The 20,567-nt window shown below is 41.2% G+C and overlaps 1 protein-coding gene across 5 annotated transcripts; it reads right to left on the reverse strand.

Annotated features, from left to right (window-relative positions):
- Positions 1-3,218: 3,218 nt before the first annotated feature.
- LOC120312955 (dnaJ homolog subfamily B member 6-like) lies at positions 3,219-19,430 on the reverse strand. 5 transcript variants are annotated; one of them, XM_039354329.1, is made up of 9 exons: positions 19,358-19,430; positions 17,615-17,706; positions 16,619-16,728; positions 16,003-16,062; positions 15,266-15,382; positions 10,773-10,874; positions 9,166-9,268; positions 5,018-5,088; positions 3,219-3,784 (listed from the first exon to the last, which is right to left on the reverse strand). In XM_039354329.1, the coding sequence occupies exons 2-9, from the start codon at positions 17,677-17,679 to the stop codon at positions 3,273-3,275; spliced, it is 1,140 nt and encodes a 379-aa protein (XP_039210263.1). In that variant the 5' UTR covers positions 17,680-17,706; positions 19,358-19,430; the 3' UTR covers positions 3,219-3,272. The 5 variants fall into 5 exon arrangements, with proteins under 5 accessions (XP_039210263.1, XP_039210261.1, XP_039210264.1 ...); XM_039354327.1 differs by having other exon boundaries at positions 9,166-9,334; XM_039354330.1 differs by having other exon boundaries at positions 10,782-10,877.
- Positions 19,431-20,567: the final 1,137 nt, after the last annotated feature.

Consider the following 20,567-nt stretch of genomic DNA (forward strand, 5'->3'; position numbering starts at 1 on the left):
AAAAACGCGGTGCAAAAACAAAAAAATAATAAAAACCCAGGGCCAGATGGCCTTCCAGGGGAAGTATATAAGACTCTTTACGAGGATTTTGAAATGATGTGTATAATGATGTGTTGGAGGAAGCCAAATTACCAGACTCCTGGATAGAAGCTACTATATCCCTTATCTCAAAAGAAGGCACAGACCCCAAACAGATAAAAAATTATAGGCCAATCTTGTTGTTGAACACTTATAAAATTTTCACCACTATAATTGCAGAAAGACTGAAACTAATATTAAATGATATAATACATTCAGATCAAAATGTTTTTTTACTCACAAGACAAATTAGGAATAACACGAGAACGGTGTTAAATGCTTTGAATATTATGAAGCACACCCTGGAAAACAGGTGGCACTAATTTCTCTAGATGCCCAGAAAGCATTTGACAATCTCAGTTGGCAATTTATGTTCCAACAGATCAAGGACATGAAATTTGGAGGGAAATTTGAGAACATGATAAAGGCAATATATAAAATACAAAAGGCCAGTGTGATAATTAATGGAGATAATACAAAAAGCTTTGAAATAAATAAAGGAGTAAGACAAGGATATCCAATGTCACCTCTACTTTTTATTTTGACTTTAGAAGTGCTATTAACTCAAATTAGAATTAACAAAGAGATAAAAGGGTTACAGGTTAAATCAGAAGAATACAAGACACAGGCATTTGCAGACAATTTGGGTTTTTTTTTATAGAGGAACCACTAGGGAGAGGAAATATTTTAATGAACGAAATAGAAAAATATGGAATAGTGGCAGGATTAAAAATCAATAGAGAGAAGACCAAAATGTTAGTAAAAAACCTAACTGAAAAACAGAAAAAGAAACTAGAAGAGGAAGATCAAATACCTAGGAATTTGGCTTACTACAAGATGTTCCTCAATAAAAGAGGACAACTATAAAAAATTGATATTACAAATGAAAAAAGATTTTGAGGCCTGGGGGAAATTACAATTATCATTATTAGGTAGGATTGCGCTGATTAAAATGAATATATTACCAAAATTATTGTATTTATTTCAAACAGTCCCGATAAAATTGGAGAAATTTTTTTTGAAGAATTGGATAAAATTACAAACAAATTATTTGGTTGGGCAAAAAAGCATGAATAAACATGAAAATGTTACAAGATAGTAGGAGTAGAGGTGGACTTGGGCTCCCAAAATGGGAAATTTACTACCAAGCAGCTGGATTACTCTGGATCAAGGATTGGATAAACCTAGACAACAAAAGGGTTTTAATGATTGAAGGACATGACTTGCAGGCTGGCTGGCATGCCTTTTTATGGGGAAAATACAAGAAAACACACACATATTTTTATCAGCATCAGATAAGAGATGCGCTGATTCAGATGTGGGGAAAAGTTAAAAAGAGACACTATATAAAAATCCCAAATTGGACTTCACCGATGGAGGCAATGATTCACCCTAACACATTGGATAAAAAAAAGATGATTAGATATAAAGAATTATTAGATAAACAAGGAAACCTCATATCAAGAGAAGAATTAGAAGAACGGAATAATCATAGATTGGTGGCCATACTTACAGATTCAATCTAAACATAGTAAGGATATGGAAGAACACGGAATAAACCAGACACCACAGCAATTGGATAAAATTTTGACAGGTAAGGAAGGAAATTTTTTAACAAAAACTTATAAATATTTATTAGAGGTAGATTTGGAGGAGGAAATAGTAAAAGGGCCAATGATAGCATGGGCACGAAATGTGGGCCGAAATATAGAATTGGAAGAATGGGAAAGAGAATGGAACAGAAATTGTAAACTGACATTGTCAACTGCATATAAGGAAAATCAATATAAAATGTTCTATAGATGGCATTTAACAACGGCAAGATTGGCTAAAATGTACAAAAATATGAATCCGGAGTGCTGGAAATGCAAAAATAAGGAGGGAACATTCTATCATATGTGGTGGCTGTGCCCTAAAGCAAAGATCTATTGGGAACGGATAAGGAGCTGGATACAGGAGATAACAAAGGTGCAAATTGAACTCAAACCTGAATTATTTCTTTTGGGTATAATAAATTTAAAGATGGAAAAAAGAACTCCAATACATTATTGTACATATATTAACAGTGGCTCCTATAGTATATGCCCAGTGTTGGAAAGGTGAAAACATACTAACAATTGATATGATTATCTATAAGATACTAGAATGTGCAGAGATGAACAAGCTTATGCTAGATTACAGTGTTTCTCAACCTTGACAATTTTAAGGCATGTGGACTTCAACTCCCAGAATTCCACAGCCATTCCAATGCTGGCTGTGGAATTCTGGGAGTTGAAGTCCACATGCCTTAAAATTGTCAAGGTTGAGAAACACTGTGCTAGAACTTAAAGACAAGGAGGCAACAGAATTTTACAAGATATGGAATAAATGTTATGATTGGCTAGAACAGAGAAATAGAAAGATATGATTACTAATGTAAATAATTGTAAATAACATATATGAGATGTATAACACAGTACTGTTAAGGAAAAATGTATTTTGTTTTTGTTGTATAGTGAAAAAGGAATAAATAAAATTTTTTAAAAAGGAAGACGTTCAGCTAGATTCCCTAGTTTCATTGAATTTTTATTCAGCCTGTTTCCAGTCATAGGCACATGTTCTGCACCATCATTTAATTACAGAACTTACATGAAAAAAGATGATAACCCTAAATTTAAGAGCCCTGAAAAAGGAACATCAAAGAGGAAACCAGTCGCCCGCTTTCACTATCATATTCTCTGCGGATCTAAAACAACCTGTTTATTTAAAATATTGGTGGAAACTATATTTTGGGGTAAATGCTAACACTTCAACCTGGGAATAATGTCTCTCTTTTTATAAATTGGGGGCAGATTAAAATGCTGGAGATGGCAGGCTTTTGGTTTCATTCAGCAGAAGGGTATTGTTTCTTTTCTTTTTGTTAGAAGGAAATTTTCAGGAATCCAGACTCTTCCATGATTTAACTAAAACATTTTCTTTGAGAATTCTTTAGATGTGTACCCTATGAAATGCTAACTTCTATGTTCTGGACAAATTATGCAGATTAAATTTATACATTCCACTGAGTTTAGACATTTCTTGTAACTCCCAATTAGAAGGAACTTAGCAGAGGAACATCTAGAGAACAACTCCAGGGAATAACGCAATTATGGAAACCGATAGCCAGATTGTTACCTTTAATGGACACAGGTTGTTCCCCTCCTGCATTCTTGAATTCAGAGAATGATGCACATGATAGATTCTCTCTCTCTGCGGGAAGGAACAATTTCAGGAAAGACATACTGCACATCATTAAGGGCAGTGTGGTCTTTCACTGATGGGCTCTTTGGTACCTCGACAATGATTTCTACTTTGGGCAGTTCAGGTGGCTTGTGTTTCCTCTCTTTCCCAATGTTGTCTCCTGCACCTGGACTCTTGGCTCTGATGGCCAATGGAGCAGAAGCCACTTCCTCATTAGGTCCCAAAGTTCTTGTGTGTGTTCGTCGAGTGGTACCCCGTCTCTTCTTGGAGCCCTGGGCAAGTGCTAAGTACTGCCCCACATTCTCCATTTCAGATAGACTATAGGCCATTGCCCGATGCAATTGTTTGTCTTCATTGGTAGGGTAGGCATAAGAGAAGTCAGCACTCTGCGATCGTGGTAGAGCCCAGATGTCTGCTGCAGAGCTCAAGATCTCAGGTTGCTCCTGCTGGATAGGCTCTATCGGGGTTGTCAAGTTGCTGCTGGGATCTGAAAGAGAAAAGCACAGGGATGAAAAGAACAATATTCCTTTATTCCCTTCAATTTTACCCTATGTGGTCCAGGAAGCCATTAGCACACACACACCCCAATACCGATTCCACATTACAGTATTAAATAGAAAAAAAGATGACTGAAGTAGCATTTGTATAAAAATGTGAAATATTGAGATTCCTTTTCCTAGCCTGTCCATCTACTCTAGTTTGGCTGAACAACACTGAAGGCTGGCCTACCTTGCAAATAAATATACTATTCCGAGCTGGGTAGGAACAGAACTAGGGAAAGGGCTACCTCAGTGATGGTGAACCTTTTAAAGACCGAGCGCCCAAACTGCAACTCAAAACCCACTTATGCATCGTCGGGTGCTGGGTGGGTGTGGCCCATTGGGTGGATGTGGCCAGTTGGGTGGGCATGGCCCATTGGGTGGACGTGGCTGCGGTGGTAACAGCAGACTGGGTGGGACTAAAAAGTTCAATCAATCAATTCCAACTTTGCAAGATCTTTTTTTTCCCGAGAGAAGTTGAAATTGACTGATTGATTGAACCTCTGCCTTTTAGCAGAGGCCTAAAGCGAAAAGGTTTTATGAAACCCAGCTGAAGGCCTAGGACTGGGGCGATGGCACACGTGCCCACAGAGAGGGCTCTGAGTGCCACCTCTGGCACCCGTGCCATAGGTTCACCACCACTGGGCTCCCTCTTCCCACAAGAAGCCAGGTGTAAAAAATCCTAAGCTCTCTTTTTAGAACAAGAATACACCTACCATTACAGGATGTCCTGATTCTGGTGCAAGAAAGAGATAAAGGAAAGCTGGCTCGTGGCAGTCTAACCCAGAAATGTGTAACCTATGGCTTTAAAGTCTGTTAGACTTCAGCATTTCCTACTCTCCCAGTATCAACTGCTGTGGGGAAAATATGAGGAATCAGCCACATGTGTTTGTATATTCAGATTCAGGCAGGGATATGAAAGTGTGACAAATATGATTAGGCAGGAGAACATGGAACAGCGTGTAGTTCCAGGAGATTAGAATTTGGCCCACTTCTAGTCTAGTCCTTGCATAGGGGCCACTGGATAATAAGATGACGTATCCTCTTGTCTCTATAAATTTCATTGACTAGAATGAGTTATGTAACTTCTTTTCCTCTGTTGCAGGTATTTGTGCCAAAACCCTTTCATCTCCCCTCTAGTGCATTTATGTTCAGTGGTTTCTCCAAATCAGGTGTCTTACCTTGTACTTCTTCCACTTTGAGCAAGCCATCCTCATTAATTTCTACTTTCTCCTGTCCATGCTCAAGAATCCTGCAAAAAAGAGCCCAGTTTCCTCTTTTATAGAAACTGAAACGTCAACCCCAGAATATTTTGGCCAATTACCACGAGTCCTCTGGCCTGTCCCTGCAGAGGGGCAACATTATTTCATGTGTAGCTTTCTCCATCTAGGAACTATCAGCCAATACACCACATTCTTCAAAAGTGTCCTACAAACTTATTAGTTTGACTTAGTTATAATAATGTGGCCCAGGGTATATGGTTTCAAGGTATTTATAATTACATGTAAATAGGTTTTAATTCATGTCTGTAGCTTACACTGATATAAAATTTCCAAGAATTGATGGATGAATTTTAAACTAATAATATGACCATGGGAAAAGAATATAATAAACAGTAAAGTTCTATTCATCTGTTCCTGAAGAACGTGAAAAATGAACAAGGATAAATCTAAACATCTGAAGACCTCCTTTTGGCCATTAACAGATAAACAGTCCACATCCAGAAATCTTCAAACCAACTACAGTGGGGCAAAAAAGTACTTAGTCAGCCACCAATTGTGCAAGTTCTCCCACTTAAAAAAATGAGAGAGGCCTGTAATTGTCATCATAGGTAGACCTCAACTATGAGAGACAAAATGAGAAAACAAATCCAGACAATCACATTGTCTGATTTGGAAAGAATTTATTTACAAATTATGGTGGAAAATAAGTATGTGGTCAATATCAAAAGTTCATCTCAATACTTTGTTATATATCCTTTGTTGGCAATGACAGAGGTCAAACGTTTTCTATAAGTCTTCACAAGGTTGGCACACACTATTGCTGGTATGTTGGCCCATTCCTCCATGCAGATCTCTAGAGCAGTGATGTTTTGGGGCTGTCGCTGGGCAATACGGACTTTCAACTCCCTCCAAAGCTTTTCTATCGGGTTGAGATCTGGAGACTGGCTAGGCCAGGGCTTTTCAACCTTTTTACCAATTGTACCACTTTTAGGATATGGCAATATTCGAGTACCACCTAGCAAGGTATCAAAAACTTGATGACCAAAAAAAAACCTGTTCAAAGTTGCAATTGCACTGAAATGACTTATGACCATTTTTCACACTTATGACCATTGCAGCATGCCCAGGGTCATGTGATTTATATTTGGATGCTTGGCAACTGATTCATATTTATAATGGTCACAGTGTTCCAGGGTCATGTGATCCCCTTCTGCAACCTTTTGACAAGCAAAGTCAATGGCAGAGCTGCTGGTGGCCAAGTGCTAAGGCAGGACTTCCTTTCCTCCCTCCCTTCCCTGCCTCCCTTTTTCTCATTCCCATCTCCTTCCCATATTTTCCCTCTTCCATATATTGATCAAACAAGGAAAGGCCTCCAGAGACAGAAAAGACAAGCTGCTGGGTGAACTAGCTTAAAAAGGCACATTCCCCTTTAAGAATTAGCTACTGGCTAGAAAGGAAAGTAAGGAGCGCAGCAGGCACTTAAGGAAGAAAAAAAATGTAAGTACTGGCTGCTGGTTAAGGCAACCTCCCCAAATGGCTCCATTCATAAGTAAAGGAATGCTACAGTCAAAATCCATTCAGGAGAAAAATACTTCAAAATCCCTTGCAGCAAAACTTACAGCTAACAACAGCAGAGCAATAGAAGCTAACATGAGACATCAGCCATCAGCCAAATAGAAATTGCCAAACACTCCTTAAGAACACAAAGTCCTCATTGCACAAATCCCAGAACTTCAAAGTCATAAAAACACATAAGAATCCTTCCACTCTCCATCTCCTTCCCTCCTCCGTGCCTCACCTCCAGCCATTGCTGCCTTTTTTCATTCCTCTTGGAGGGTGACCCCTCCCCCGCTGCATTTCTTGCCTGTTTGCTGCTGCCAGCACAGGTGGCTGCCACAGCAGTTGTAGATCGGCTCATGGCCAGCCTGCTTGATCTCCTCTCCCCCCACCCACCCCCTCCCCCTCCTTCCCCTTCGGTGCAGCTGACTCTGCCAAAGCTGCTGCTTTTTTTCTCTCTCCCTCTCCTGCCCAAACTGCCTCCTTTTATAGCAGTGGTTCTCAACCTTTTTAATGCCGTGACCCCCAACTGGTCATAAGTCGAGGACTACTCAACCGGTCATAAGTCGAGGACTACTCAACTGGTGCAGCACCGTTTGCAGAATGGGACTTTTGGCAGGCTCAGCAGGGCAGAGACAGCCTGGACAATTCCTATTGGCTTTTGAAAGCCAATAGAATTTATTCAAGAGAGTCTATTCTATTGGCTTTCAAAAGCCAATAGAATAAAAGGGAGTACCACAGCTAAGGAAAAGGGGGGAAAATGGCAGACTGCGTTGTTTGGTGACCCCCGTGAAATGGTCGTTTGACCCCAAATGGGGTCCCAACCCGCAGGTTGAGAACCAATGTTTTATAGGCTCTCCTGTCTCCGCCCCCCCTCCTCCTTTCTCATGGGGGAGGGTGAGCCAGAAGTGAGCCTGGGGCCTTTGCAGCTCCAGAGGACTCTCTCACTGTAAGTCCTTGCCTGTGCTGGCTCTTTCCCTCCCCCACTATACTTGGCTAGGCAGGCTCCCCCACCTGCCACTCATTAATGTACCATAAGTGGTACACGTACCACCAGTTGAAAAGCCCTGGGCTAGGCCACTCCAGGACCTTGAAATGCTTCTTACGAAGCCACTCCTTCGTTGCCCGGGTGGTATGTTTGGGATCATTGAAAGACCCAGCCATGTTTCATCTTCAATGTCCTTGCTGATGGAAGGAGGTTTGCATTCAAAATCTCACGATACATGGCCCCATTCATTCTTTCCTGTACACAGATCCGTCGTCCTGGTCCCTTTGCAGAGAAATAGCCCCAAAGCATGATGTTGTCACCCCCATGGTTCACAGTAGGTATGATGTTCTTTGGATGCAACTCAGCATTCTCTCTCCTCCAAACACGAGTTGTGTTTCTACCAAACAGTTCTACTTTGGTTTCATCTGATCATATGACATTCTCCCAATCCTCTTCTAGATCATCCAAGTGCTCTCTAGCAAACTTCAGATGGGCCCGGACATGTACTGGCTTAAGCAGGGGGACACGTCTGGCACTGCAGGATCTGAGTCCCTGGTGGCGTAGTGTGTTACTGATGGTTGCCTTTGTTATGTTGATCCCAGCTCTCTGCAGGTCATTCACTAGGTCCCTCCGTGTGGTTCTGGGATTTTTGCTCACCGTTCTTGTGATCATGTTGACCCCACGGGGTGAGATCTTGCATGGAGCCCCAGATCGAGGGAGATTATCAGTGGTCTTGTATGTCTTCCATTTTCTACTTATTGCTCCCACAGTTGATTTCTTCACATGAAGCTGCTTGCCTATTGCAGATTCAATCTTCCCAGCCTGATGCAGGTCTACAATTTTGTTTCTGGTGTCCTTCGACAGCTCTTTGGTCTTCACCATAGTGGAGTTTGGAGTGTGACTATTTGAGGTTGTGGACAGGTGTCTTTTATACTGATAACAAGTTCAAACAGGTGCCATTAATACAGGTAATGAGTGGAGGACAGAGGAGCTTCTTAAAGAAGAAGTTACAGGTCTGTGAGAGCCAGAAATCTTGCTTATTTGTAGGTGACCACATACTTATTTTCCACCATAATTTGCAAATAAATTCTTTCCAAATCAGACAATGTGATTGTCTGGATTTGTTTTCTCATTTTGTTTCTCATAGTTGAGGTCTACCTATGATGACAATTACAGGCCTCTCTCATCTTTTTAAGTGGGAGAACTTGCAAAATTGGTGGCTGACTAAATACTTTTTTGCCCCACTGTAAAGAGAAGTTGCAGTGGGAGAATATTCATTTACAAAAGCTTCCTGGATAACTTTTCAATTTTTTTTTTAAAAAACCATCGTTTTAAAAAAGGTATGGGAACAAGCAAGGCAAAAATAGCCATCTTTTGGAAGAAAGCAGGTTTAAGTTAAACAGGGTATTCATGTCTTACCTGTGAGTAGGAATATGTTTGTGCTTCTAATCTCTAGCATTATTTCTACTACTATCTTTTCATAAAAGTTCCTTAGCTTTAGTGGAAATGATTGAGGGGACAAGCTATCCCAAGAATTGTGGGGTTATCCTCATCACCTCACCTCCTGGTGGTTATCCGTTTGCCATTGACATATTTTGTAGAAGTGGAAATGGAGCGAAATCCTATTCCCAATTCAGCACCAGGCCCAAAAGTTGTGTAGAAATCTGAAAAGGGAGGAAGAGGAGAAGGAGGAGGAGGAGGAGGTGGTGGAGGAGAATCAACATTTATTGCTGAGGAGAGAGACAGAAACAGACAGCGAGATAAAGGATATAGAATCACAGAATTGTCACAGTGGCACCACAAAGATCATCTAGTCCAACCCTCTGCAAGATGCAGGAAAACCAATCAAACCATCCTGTCCAGCCTCTTAAATATTCTCCAGAGCTGGAGAACCTGTGGCCTCTATAGATAAACTGTTCCACTCTTACTATCAGAAATATTTTTAAATGAAATAAACCTAAACAAAATGTAGATAGCTGCATTTTTTATTTGTTACTTCTGGTCCTAGTTTTTTGGGCCCCGGAAAATATTCTTCTTCATCTTTTCTTGATGTACCTGAACATGATCATAATGACTCCATTTGGTCATTTCTGCAGGTTGAACATCTTATGTTTCTTCAACTTATCCTCATTAGATAAGTCTTCAGTTCCCTGGATCATTCTTGGAACCCCTCCTCTGAACTTTCTCTTATCTGCCTAAGTCCTTCTGGAAATGTGGTGCTTAGAATTTCACACAGTTCTCCATGTGTGTCTCAAGGGAGTAACGAGGGGTAATGACTTCACCTGTCTTTGATATGATGCATCTTCTGATGTACTCCAGAACCATGTTAGCCCACCTAGCAGATGCTCCACATTTTTGATTCATGTTCAGCTTATTGTCAGTAATCATACCCAAGTCGTTAGATACAGTGTTTCATAGCCATATATATATTCCCCATTTTGTAGATAGACCCTACGTTTTACCTCTTAAATGTAACGCTTTACAGTTCTTCCTATTAAACAACATCTTACTCCTCTCAGCTCAATATTCCAACCTGTCCAGATTGGATTGCAATCTTGTTTTGTCATCTGAGGTGTTGGCCAGACCTCTCACTTTTTTTTACCCTGCATAACTTGATTAGTTCATCAGTCCCTTCATCTAGATCAGACATGTCAAACTCGCGACGTCACGTGACGTCGTGCAACGTATCGGAGTTTTTTCCCCGTTGCCGGCAATGGGGTGGGCGCGGTTTCCTCGTGATGCGTCCGGCCCGCAGGCCAGCAGTTTGACACCCCTGATTTAGATCATTAATAAAAATGTTGAATAATCCCCTAAGAGATGATAGAAGTTTTCCCAAGTCAATGGGAAATATATTTCACTAAACAAGGAACAAGCAAATACTGGTTTCTTTGCCATAATGTGGTTTCTCTGCCTTGGCTGAGCATATTATATGAACCCAGCCATTATAGTTTTGAAATCATGGTTCATGGATTAGTATGATATATAAACTCAATCAACTATAAATTATTCAACAAAGCATGTTGAGCAGACTCTAGCCTGGTGCAATATATGAGCCCATCCTCCAATGATGGATTCTGATAACCATGCAATTACCATACACAAAAATCGGGGCACAAAGACTATTCTGCTGGTTGAGAAAGCAAGGGAAGGGGGAATGCAGAGCTTTACCTGTCTGACCTGGAGCATTATAGGAGCAATAAGAGAAAGTAGCACTTCCTGGCATGGTCCAGGTAGATATTCCTCCAGGTGCATCAGTATAGGATGAAAAGTCTTCTAGAAAGAAAAAAAGATTAATAAATATCATTAGGACATACTGTACTAGGCGTGGTTGTTTCAGGCAGTAGATTTATTACTGCAGCTGTTGTATGTCTTGTTGTATGTTTGAAGATTATTTATATATAAATAATAAAATCTGCAATTACGTTAAATAAGCTTGAACCGAGAGTGAAATTTGTTTTTCATAAAATGCATCCTTCAGCGAAGGTTTGGGGTTCAGATATAGACATGAAAAAAGCCTATAGCTAAGGAGATCAAATACTGGACTCAAGGAAAATTAAGTTGTGATTAACAAAGCTAAAAGGGGGTGGTGGAAATAGGCTTCAGCTGTTAGGTATCAGGGTTTTTTTGTATGCTACCTTACTGGTTCCCCCATACCTCTTAAGGACTTTTATGTAGAGGGAGAATACTCATGATCGACAATGTCAAATTTTAACATCCTTGAATACAGAAGTACTTTTGTAAGACAGGTACTTCCATATTTGCAAGAACTGATTAAGGATATTTTCAGAAAGTTTCACTTGTTTCCAGCTTTTGACTATCTGGAACTGTTTGGGTGACATGCCACTATCTAGATTCACATAAGTAATAGGCCCAAAAAGTCAATCAAATGGCCCAGCAGTTTGTCTGTTTTTATTGAACTGCAGCATACAACTTCTAAAGAATGTTGGGCATGTTCTGAAACACAATGTTTATGCCAAGTAACCCATATACAAATTGGCACACATAGTGAACTCATGTAAAAAAAAAAAAACCTCAAGGCTTGTGGTCCTAGTTCTTTAACAGTTTCTTTAATACAGTGGTGGTGAACCTATGGCACGCATGCCAGAGGCAGCACTCAGAGCCCTCTCTGTGGGCATGCACGCCATGCCCCTGAGATGGCAACCATCCCTCTTCAACCAGCCGCCCGCTAATTCACCGAGGTCCCACGTGGCCCGATGCATCCCAGCATGGCTGGTTTCCTTCCCCCCGTCTCATCCCTCCTGGCCTCGCATGCTCTCCTTTTCCTGGGCACGACACACTGCATCGCCTCCTCAGCTGTCAGCCATCCGTCCAGCTCAGAGGTGGCTTCTTGAACTGCTGGCAGTGGGCTGTGAAGCCCAGAGTGCACCGGTCGAGGGACCAGCAGGCTGTGGCTGCTGATGGACACTGTTGGCCCCCATGTACTCGCTGGCCTCTGTGTGCGGGGGTCGATTGTGTCAGGCAGCAGCCTCCCCGGCCCCTGACTTGCCTTGCCCTGCAACAATGGCACCCCCTCCCTGCCACGCTTTGCCTTGCAGGACGAGCCTCCTGCCCACCTGCCAGAGACCCCCTGGATCTCCCCCAACCCTGCCCGGCCCCCACAGGCGTCCTTCCCCATAAGCAACATCGAGGTGACCACGCCCACCTTGGCCACACCCACCCAGTCTGCAATGATTACCACAGCCATGCCCACTCAGTGGGCCATGCCCACCTGGCACCCGGCACTCGGCGATAAATAAGTGGGCTTTGGGTTGCAGTTTGGGCACTCGGTCTCTAAAAGGTTCGCCATCACTGCTTTAATAGATAGATAGATTGCATAGAAAGAGATTTCTGGTCATAGAAAGTTGACCTTTAGTGGCCTAGTAAATGAAAGACCTGGTTTTAAGCTTATATACTAAAAGTGAGTACAGTTCCTAGGCAAGGCACCTTTGCTAAGCTTTTGTTGCTCAACCATCACAGGGCAAGGCTGATTGTTGCAAGAATGCATGAGATCACATAACTTCAAAGATCTTGTCTGCAGGTGCTATAACAATAGTTGCAACATATGTTGCAATACAATAAGCCTTTCTTTCTAACATTGGAATGTCTGTTAATTAAATGGAGGCCCGATAGAACCTCAGATAAGGTGGAGCTTGGTTGTAAAAACCCACTCAGGTGAGCTTTCTTTTGGGAATGGCCCAAACCACAACTATGTTCACACATACTCTATTGAATAAACTAGAATTTGGGTGAATTCACACAACATGATTTACAAAACAATCCCATGGATTCACAAAATATTATTTATAAGCTACAGTGGTTTCATGTGTTACACACATCTCTATATATACGGTATATAGATGACGTTTTCGCTGTTCCTTCTGACTGATTTGACTGTGTCTAGGACGTGCTATACGGGTAGCTGTAAATAATCTGGCTGCAATTTCCTGTGTTTGGCACCTTTTGCATTTTTTATTAATAGCTGACTGCAATAGAAAGTAGCTTATCTTCAACCTTGTCTTGTATTTTTCATTAATGTGTAAAGAACAATTGGTGTTGTATTTTAATTATTGTGTTATTTTCATGGTAAACCTCTACAAAATAATAGGTTGTATTAAGGGCCACCTGGACTCTTCAGCTTATTGATCCCTTCGTTAAGTTTCAGAATGTTCATTGATGCTCAAATATTTAATATATGAAAATAATAAATACTACTTTAACTAATAGAACTATGAATAACAACAACAGGGTCAACAACAACAACAACAACAATGGATATTGACAGCTTCGGGCAACCATGCTATAATGAGAAACGTTTGTTGGTTCGATGGCTACGTGTTTTTGGAATTGGCACTAAGACATGCGTTGCACCGATATGAATCCCAGATTTTATGTTGCTCTTCTTGATTATGAGTCTGTACATGGGAAACAGCAAACAATCCCCCCCCCCCCACTTTCTTTATACAACCAGGGAAGGGCTGCAACTCTTCTCCTGCCATTCTTCTGGCCCTTTTCCCCTTTTCCTGCAGTAGAGAAGAAGCAGGGATTTGTGCTCCTTTTCTTTTCTTTAGGAAGAGAACTTAGATCAGGGGTAGTCAACCTTGGCTCTTTTATGACTCGTGGACTTCAACTCCCAGAATTCCTGAGCCAGCAGGAATGGCTCAGGAATTCTGGGAGTTGAAGTCCACGAGTCATAAAAGAGCCAAGGTTGACTACCCCTGACTTAGATGAAGGAGTAATGCCACTGTATTCTCTCCCGTTTGATTTTTCTTCATCTTTTAATGTTTTAAATAACTTTCTTGAGTCCCAGGCTGCAGAACTAAGGAGAAGCTTCCCAACAGTTAGAACAATTAACCAGTGGAACAACCTGCCTCCAGAAGTGGTGAATGCTCCAACACTGGAAGTTTTTAAGAAGAGACTGGACAGACATTTGTCTGAAATGGTATAGGGTTTCCTGCCTGAGCAGGGGGTTGGACTAGATGACCTCCAAGGTCCATTCCAACTTTATTATTATTATTATTATTATTATTATTATTATTATTATTATTAATCACATACAGTGGCTGGTCATTGTCCAAAAATATTTGTGAAGCAAAGGAATACTATCCTCCAGTTCTGTTCAGCAGGGAGATTTCCTGCTGTGTGATTAATTTTCACAAAAACTCCCAACTTGTCTGTTGATTGCTATATGCTTGAATTCCAAGGCCAGCCCTAAACGTTTTGCTGCCAGAGGCAAATGGCAAACTGGAGCTTCTCATTTTTTCCCCCCGTATGCATAGGTAGACTGGACTGGTTGTTGATATATGTATTATTCAATGGTTATATTTATATCCCATCTTTCTTTCAGAGTTGGGAGCCCACAAAACACTCTCTCCATTCATTTTTATCCCACCAATAGCCTTGGAAAAAGAATTGTGCTTCACAATCATGAGCTTCTTTGGCTAAATCTTTAAGCTAGATTTCTCCAGGGTTAGTCCAATACTTCTTCAGTGTGGCTTTTAACTTCCAGGCTTCCTAGTCAGCATGACCATTACTAAGAATCTTGGAAATCATTTGGGTGGCACCTAAGTTGAAGGACATGTCACCACCATACCATATTGGTTCCTGCTTAAAAACTGATGGCAAGGTAGCATTCTCTCTGCAGCCCACTGTATCCAAGAACAGAGCTTGGCCTTGAATAGAGAGTAGGCTGTGGGGTACACATACCACAAATTTGCCCCCTGCGCTGCCAACTGCTTATTTCTATGTCACATCCCCTATGTCAGTGGTGGCGAACCTATGGCACGCGTGCCAGAGGCGGCACTCAGAACCCTCTCTGTGGGCATGCGCGCCATTGCCCCACCAGAGTTCGCCAGAGTAGCAAGCACATGGCGTTTGGAAGCAACGGCAGGAAGTAAGCGAGTAAGCAGTGTTGACCCCCTGGGGATGCCCCAGAGATGGCAAGGGACTGGCCCCCGCTGCCCTGGCCCCGGCCACGCTCACCCAGTCTGCCGTGACCACTGCAGCCACGACCACCCAGTGGCCACCCCCCTCCCCCCTCAAGGGCACCACAAGCTGATGCAGCCCTGGCACTTTGCAATAAATAAGTGGGTTTTGGGTTGCAGTTTGGGCGCTTGGTCTCTAAAAGATTTGCCATCACTGCCCTATGTACTTGCTGTACTTACCAAGGATTTCAGTGAAGGGATCTTGTCCTTCAAAAAATTCTCTGAAGACCTCATCAGCATCTCGAAACGTGAACAGGAGATCAGAGGTCCCTGTTGAGCTTGGGCATGCTCCCGTTCCTTGCAGAAAACAAATCAGACACCTGCCCATTATAAATTCCAACTTTCCCAAAGTAAAGAAAGGAAGGAGATGATTTGCTAAAGACGGCTGGGGCTGGGAACAATCGCGTTGCCCACAGCAGGTTGGAAGCAGAGCCATAAGCAGGGAGGGAATCCTCTGCTGAATTGGAGGATGGGAAGAAGACCCCCTAACTACAAAAAATGCATATTTAGAATGTTATAAAATGAGGGCGTCATACATAGGCGCGTTGCACACACACGCATACACACGTGGATAGCTGTAGAAGCATTGATCAAATATTAAATCCCTCTTCATTTTGAACAGTTTGGCCTTTTTGACAGGGGAATGTTCATGAAATTGTTCAAATTCTATCTCCGATAGAATAGAAACTGCCTGGATGCAAACACGGGGTGCCGTGTACAGGATGGATACTGCCCTGGGGTGCTAAATGAATTCACATTCTTACAGGGTAGCAAGGGGAAGACTAAGCTCTACAGGAGGCTAATTGTGACAAGCACCAGCACTAATGCATGAAACACAACCAATACATGCACAAGGAATATGGCCGCTTTTCAACTTTTCAATTATCTCTCTGAATCATTCAGAATAGAATGCTTACCTGTACTTAGATTTAGAAGACCCTCCACTCCATAGAGATCATAAAGGTCACGTTTATAATCTGGAAGAAAGACAATGTAAAGGGTCAAAATTCCTATTTTAAGCACATTCATCTTTCACTATACTAGTTGCAGAGTCCCACCTGAGTATCTAACCCAAGGGTCTTCAAACTTGGCCCTTTTATGACTTGTGGACTTCAACTCCCAGAATTCCTCAGCCAGCGTGCCTCACGCTGGCTGAGGAATTCTGGGAGTTGAAGTCCACAAGTCATAAAAGGGCCAAGTTTGAAGACCCTTGATCTAACCTTTCCAATGCAACACCGAAGCCCAATAGCTATAGCTATAATTCAACATCAGAAAACATGAACTACTCTTGAATCCTTGGCAGAGCCTTCTGGTTCTTAGCAAGAGGCAAAGGGTAGCCAGGAAATCTAAAGAAAGCACCGTGGGAGAAAAAAAATCAAGGAATCGGGGTTGCGCAGCAAAATGGCATGTAATAAATTATTCTGTAGGTGAGGACTATTGTGTCACACAAGGAAGGAAAGCTAGAAGCCATCTTAAAATATACAGGAAGTAGTTCAGAAAAGAGCAATCTTGAAAGCAAGATGGAGTACATACCATCTGACAGCACTTCGTATGCTTCCGCTATCTCCTTGAATTTTCTTTCAGCATATTCCTTGTTCCCTGGGTTTTTATCTGGGTGCCATTTCAGTGCATTCTTTCTGTACCTAGAATGTTCCAGGGAGAGAGCGAGAGCTGATTATGATAAACCATTTCATGCTAAGCCAACAGTGAGATATCTGATCATAGTGTGACAGCCATCAATTGACAGCCAAATAAATGAAAATTTATGTATTCCCCAGAAGGTACTAATGGGTCATAACTGCACCAATTTCAATTGTCAAACTTTATCTGAATTTATATATTTGTTAAAGGTTGCTTACAATAACAATATACCAAGCAGAATCCCCACAAAAGATAATCACATTGTGCCTATTATTTCATATGTATGGCTAAATAATGTTTCTTGAAACTGAAAAGCCAAGTTCTCTGCATTCTCACAAAAAATCAGTTATTAACTTCCCTTGCATCTCACTCCAAAAGTCAGGAAGAACACTAAAGAATGTTTAACTATATGTTATTGTTCCTGTCTCATACAATATGTAGTAGGATTGTGCAAACTATTTGAATCTGAACTGTTTGGGTTTGAAACACTACAGCTTTGAGTGCTAGTTCATGTGTCTGACAGGCCATTGGTAGCATTTTGAAAGTGTTTGAGCTTGAAACATCTATTTTAATCTCAAAACACTTCCAAAAAAATTCAAAGATACCCATTACACAGTTGAAATGAGTGCACATTCAAACATTCAAAATAGGTGTATATTCAAGCTTTCAATTCAGAATGCTTAGAAATGACAAGTTTCTGTAGAGTCTTCTCCAAACTGGAACTCTCCCAGAGATGTTGGATTCCAACCACCATCAACAAACACAATACAAACAGAGATAAGTATTGGCTTTAGGTCATGAAAGCTGTAATTGTATAGCCCAACACAAATGAAAGGTTGTTTTAGCTTTACAGATAGGCAAAGTGAGCTCCGAGCAAGGATTACTTACGCTTTTTTAATATCATTTGAGGAGGCAGTTTGTGGGACGTTGAGTGCTTGGTAGTAATCAACCATGGTGTTATTTCTTTTTGGTGAGGCCGGCTGGAAATCAAGAAAGAAAATGAGTTGACTGTGATATGTGTTATAGATTTACACTGCAGTTCAGGTATATAAGTACACACTCATGCTCAATACTGGGAGACTGTACCAAAAACATCAGTCCCTTTCTGAAGAAGATGAAAGGGAAATTGGTCTTGCAGAAGAACCGATTGCAGTCATCAGATGTAAAAGAATTCTGCAGCAAAGACACTTAAGGTACAACACTACTTTCAGCTGCTACTACTACTACTACTACTACTACTACTACTACTACTACTACTACTGCAGTTGTGTCAGGAGCACTGAAGTGCTTCCAAGTTGAAAGAATTGAACAGTGATATCATAGTTGCCTGGGGGGGGCACCCAGTTGGGAGCTCCTTTCATGTCCCTGTTAAATTGCACACTGAAGTGGTATCCATCTAACTACTCGTGGTTGCCCACTTTCTAACTGGTTCAGCAGGAGTTAGAGCAAGTGATGGGAGCTCACCCTGCCACGAAGCAGCAACCAGATCTCAAACCCGAGCCTGCTGTTTTGTCAGCCCAGGGTCTTAACCACGAGAGCCACCGTGCTCCTTTTAGCTTAAACATCAGGACAGGCGCCACAACCTTTGAGCCTTCCTTCCTGAAGCACCACACCACTATCTTGAAATAGTGGGGCGGAGAAAACATTTTGAATTTGAAACATTTCAAAAGGCTCAGCTTTGAGTTTGAAATGGTTCCTTTGAGTTCAAAACGGGTTGCTCTCACCATTCTACAAGGGTTCTTAGCGTGTAGGAACCCGTTTTGAATTCAAAACAATAGTCAGCAAGCCCACTGCAAACTCACGAGACCTGGAAGAAAGCTGCCACCTCTTGCAAAGTAGGGGAAATATCATTGCTGGTCTCCATATTCTGTTTTGCTGGCAGTAGTTATGCAGCACATGTCTATCCTACCTCTGCCACACATTGTCCATAATTGCCAATAATAATTCACATACCATAGGAAGCTGTCTCACACTGAATCAAATTGATTCATCTAATGCTGTATTATGAACACTGACTGGCTGCAGGGGCAGGAAATTTTCCAGTCCTACCTGGAAATACTGAGGACTGACTCTGGGATCTTCTGATAAAATATGAGCTCAATCACTGAGCTAGATCAGTTGCCCTATTACTTTGTGTTAAAAGAACTGAGTCAAAGAGGGAGACTATTAGAGAAACAGTAGGCTACGGTATTATAATAGGCTTAGAATCTCTGCAAAGTCAGCTAGAAGTTCTTAGAAATTAATGCACTAATGATATATAGTTTTTCTGTAGAGTAAATTTCATTGAAATGAGTGAGGTTTTCTTTTACATAAATGCATGCAAGTTGAGTTATAGAATATCAAAAATATGCTTTGTAGATCTGTACAATTCACAAATATCTGAATTTGTTAGCCACAGCCATCCATCACGAAACTGCTACTATAAGGTGAAATAATGCAGTTGTCAAGAATCAAACTAAACCAAAACTTCCTTCTCCACTTTGTACTCTAATGTCTCTTACTTTTTTTCATTTATTGCCTTGGCATAAAAATTGTGGAACCTGTTTCCAAGGACACCCTCATTCAACTTATTTATTGCTTTAGGAGAACAGTAAAAATGAAACCATGTCATATGTGTTGGGCTCTTCATACCTGTAAAGGCCTCTGTTTCTGCCTCTTGACTGCCTTCAATATAGGAAAGGACAGTGGGAGGCCTCCATCACCCTTTTACCTTTATCCTCTTTTTATCAGCAGGTGCTGCAGCCAATGGCAAGCTTGTGCAGATTATGATGTCAGGGGTGTGAGCCAGGGCTTCAGATCTTGGTCAAGGGAGATGGGAGTAGAGGGGGGGGGGACACCAGGTCACAATGTTGTACAGCTAGGTCTCAATTAATGCAGTTAATAAATCCCACAAAATGGTCACAGTATTTAAATTCACTGTCATCTATCTATGGAAAATAGGGTAATTGGTCCCAACTTGAGGGACCAAAGGACAAAGAGAAAATACTTATAATTTACATTTATTGTTAACTAAGGACAGAGTAGTTATTGAAATCAAAATAAAAACAAAAAAACTTCTAAAGATCATTCCTTCACACACAACCAAAAAACATCTTTAATACTCTCAAACTCCTTGAAGACGTTTGCAAATCCCCAAAAAGGTTGTGCAACTTTACCTTTTCTTCTCTGAGTTTTATAGCATTGCACATCATAAATTCAGGCATTCCAAGATCTTGTCCTAGTTTACTTTTGCTGTGACCACTTTCATGTCATTTATTTACATCAAATTTTTGCTCTAATTAATAATGAGTCTCTTGTTTTTTTGAGATTGTACTGTTTTCCTCTGACAGAATCGTCCTCTTCTCCATTTAAGAGTAGCAGCATCTAAAACCCCAACCACATCAGTGTACAAACTAGACTTTCATTAACTGAACTTTGAATTGCACTAAACATGACCTGGTATCAATTTACAGTTCACTCTAAACTTATTATTGCATTACTTGAACTTGCATTAATCGAAGTTTACATTCAGGGTTTAATAACTGAGCTAGAAGTGTAACTAGAAATAGGTAATGCTGTCTAACAAAAAAGAATGAGTGAAACTATAAAACAGTCCAAAATCGTGGCACTGAGTAATGTGGTTTTGTGTGTTCATTTGCTGAGGTTGCTAGGATTCAGGGGGCTTAGACCTGACTTGGACTTAAGCTGTCTCGCAGCTTGTGCAGTGTATTATTTTTCTTTAAATTGAGATGTTACCTCTTGGAATTGTGGGGCAAGTCTCTCTAGTAAGCAGCTTCAAGGCCAGCTCTGATCCCTGCTCTCTGGATTTTTAAATGAATATTTTATGCATGTTCTGACAGAA

The sequence above is a fragment of the Crotalus tigris genome, unplaced genomic scaffold (genome assembly GCF_016545835.1).
Source record: "Crotalus tigris isolate CLP2741 ecotype Arizona unplaced genomic scaffold, ASM1654583v1 scf7180000018550.1270297659:1495590, whole genome shotgun sequence".
Lineage (NCBI taxonomy): Eukaryota > Metazoa > Chordata > Lepidosauria > Squamata > Viperidae > Crotalus > Crotalus tigris.

What these genes read in the sequence shown, in the direction of transcription:
- LOC120312955 (XM_039354326.1), bottom strand. Translation starts at nt 17,679, where the DNA reads ATGGTTGATTACTACCAAGCACTCAACGTCCCACAAACTGCCTCCTCA. An exon ending in ATACGAAGTGCTGTCAGATG is followed by an intron (nt 16,063 to 16,618) that starts GTATGTACTCCA and finishes TCTTTCTTCCAG; the next exon opens with ATTATAAACGTGACCTTTAT. An exon ending in CAAAGTGGAAGAAGTACAAG is followed by an intron (nt 3,785 to 5,017) that starts GTAAGACACCTG and finishes TTTCTCTTTCAG; the next exon opens with ATCCCAGCAGCAACTTGACA.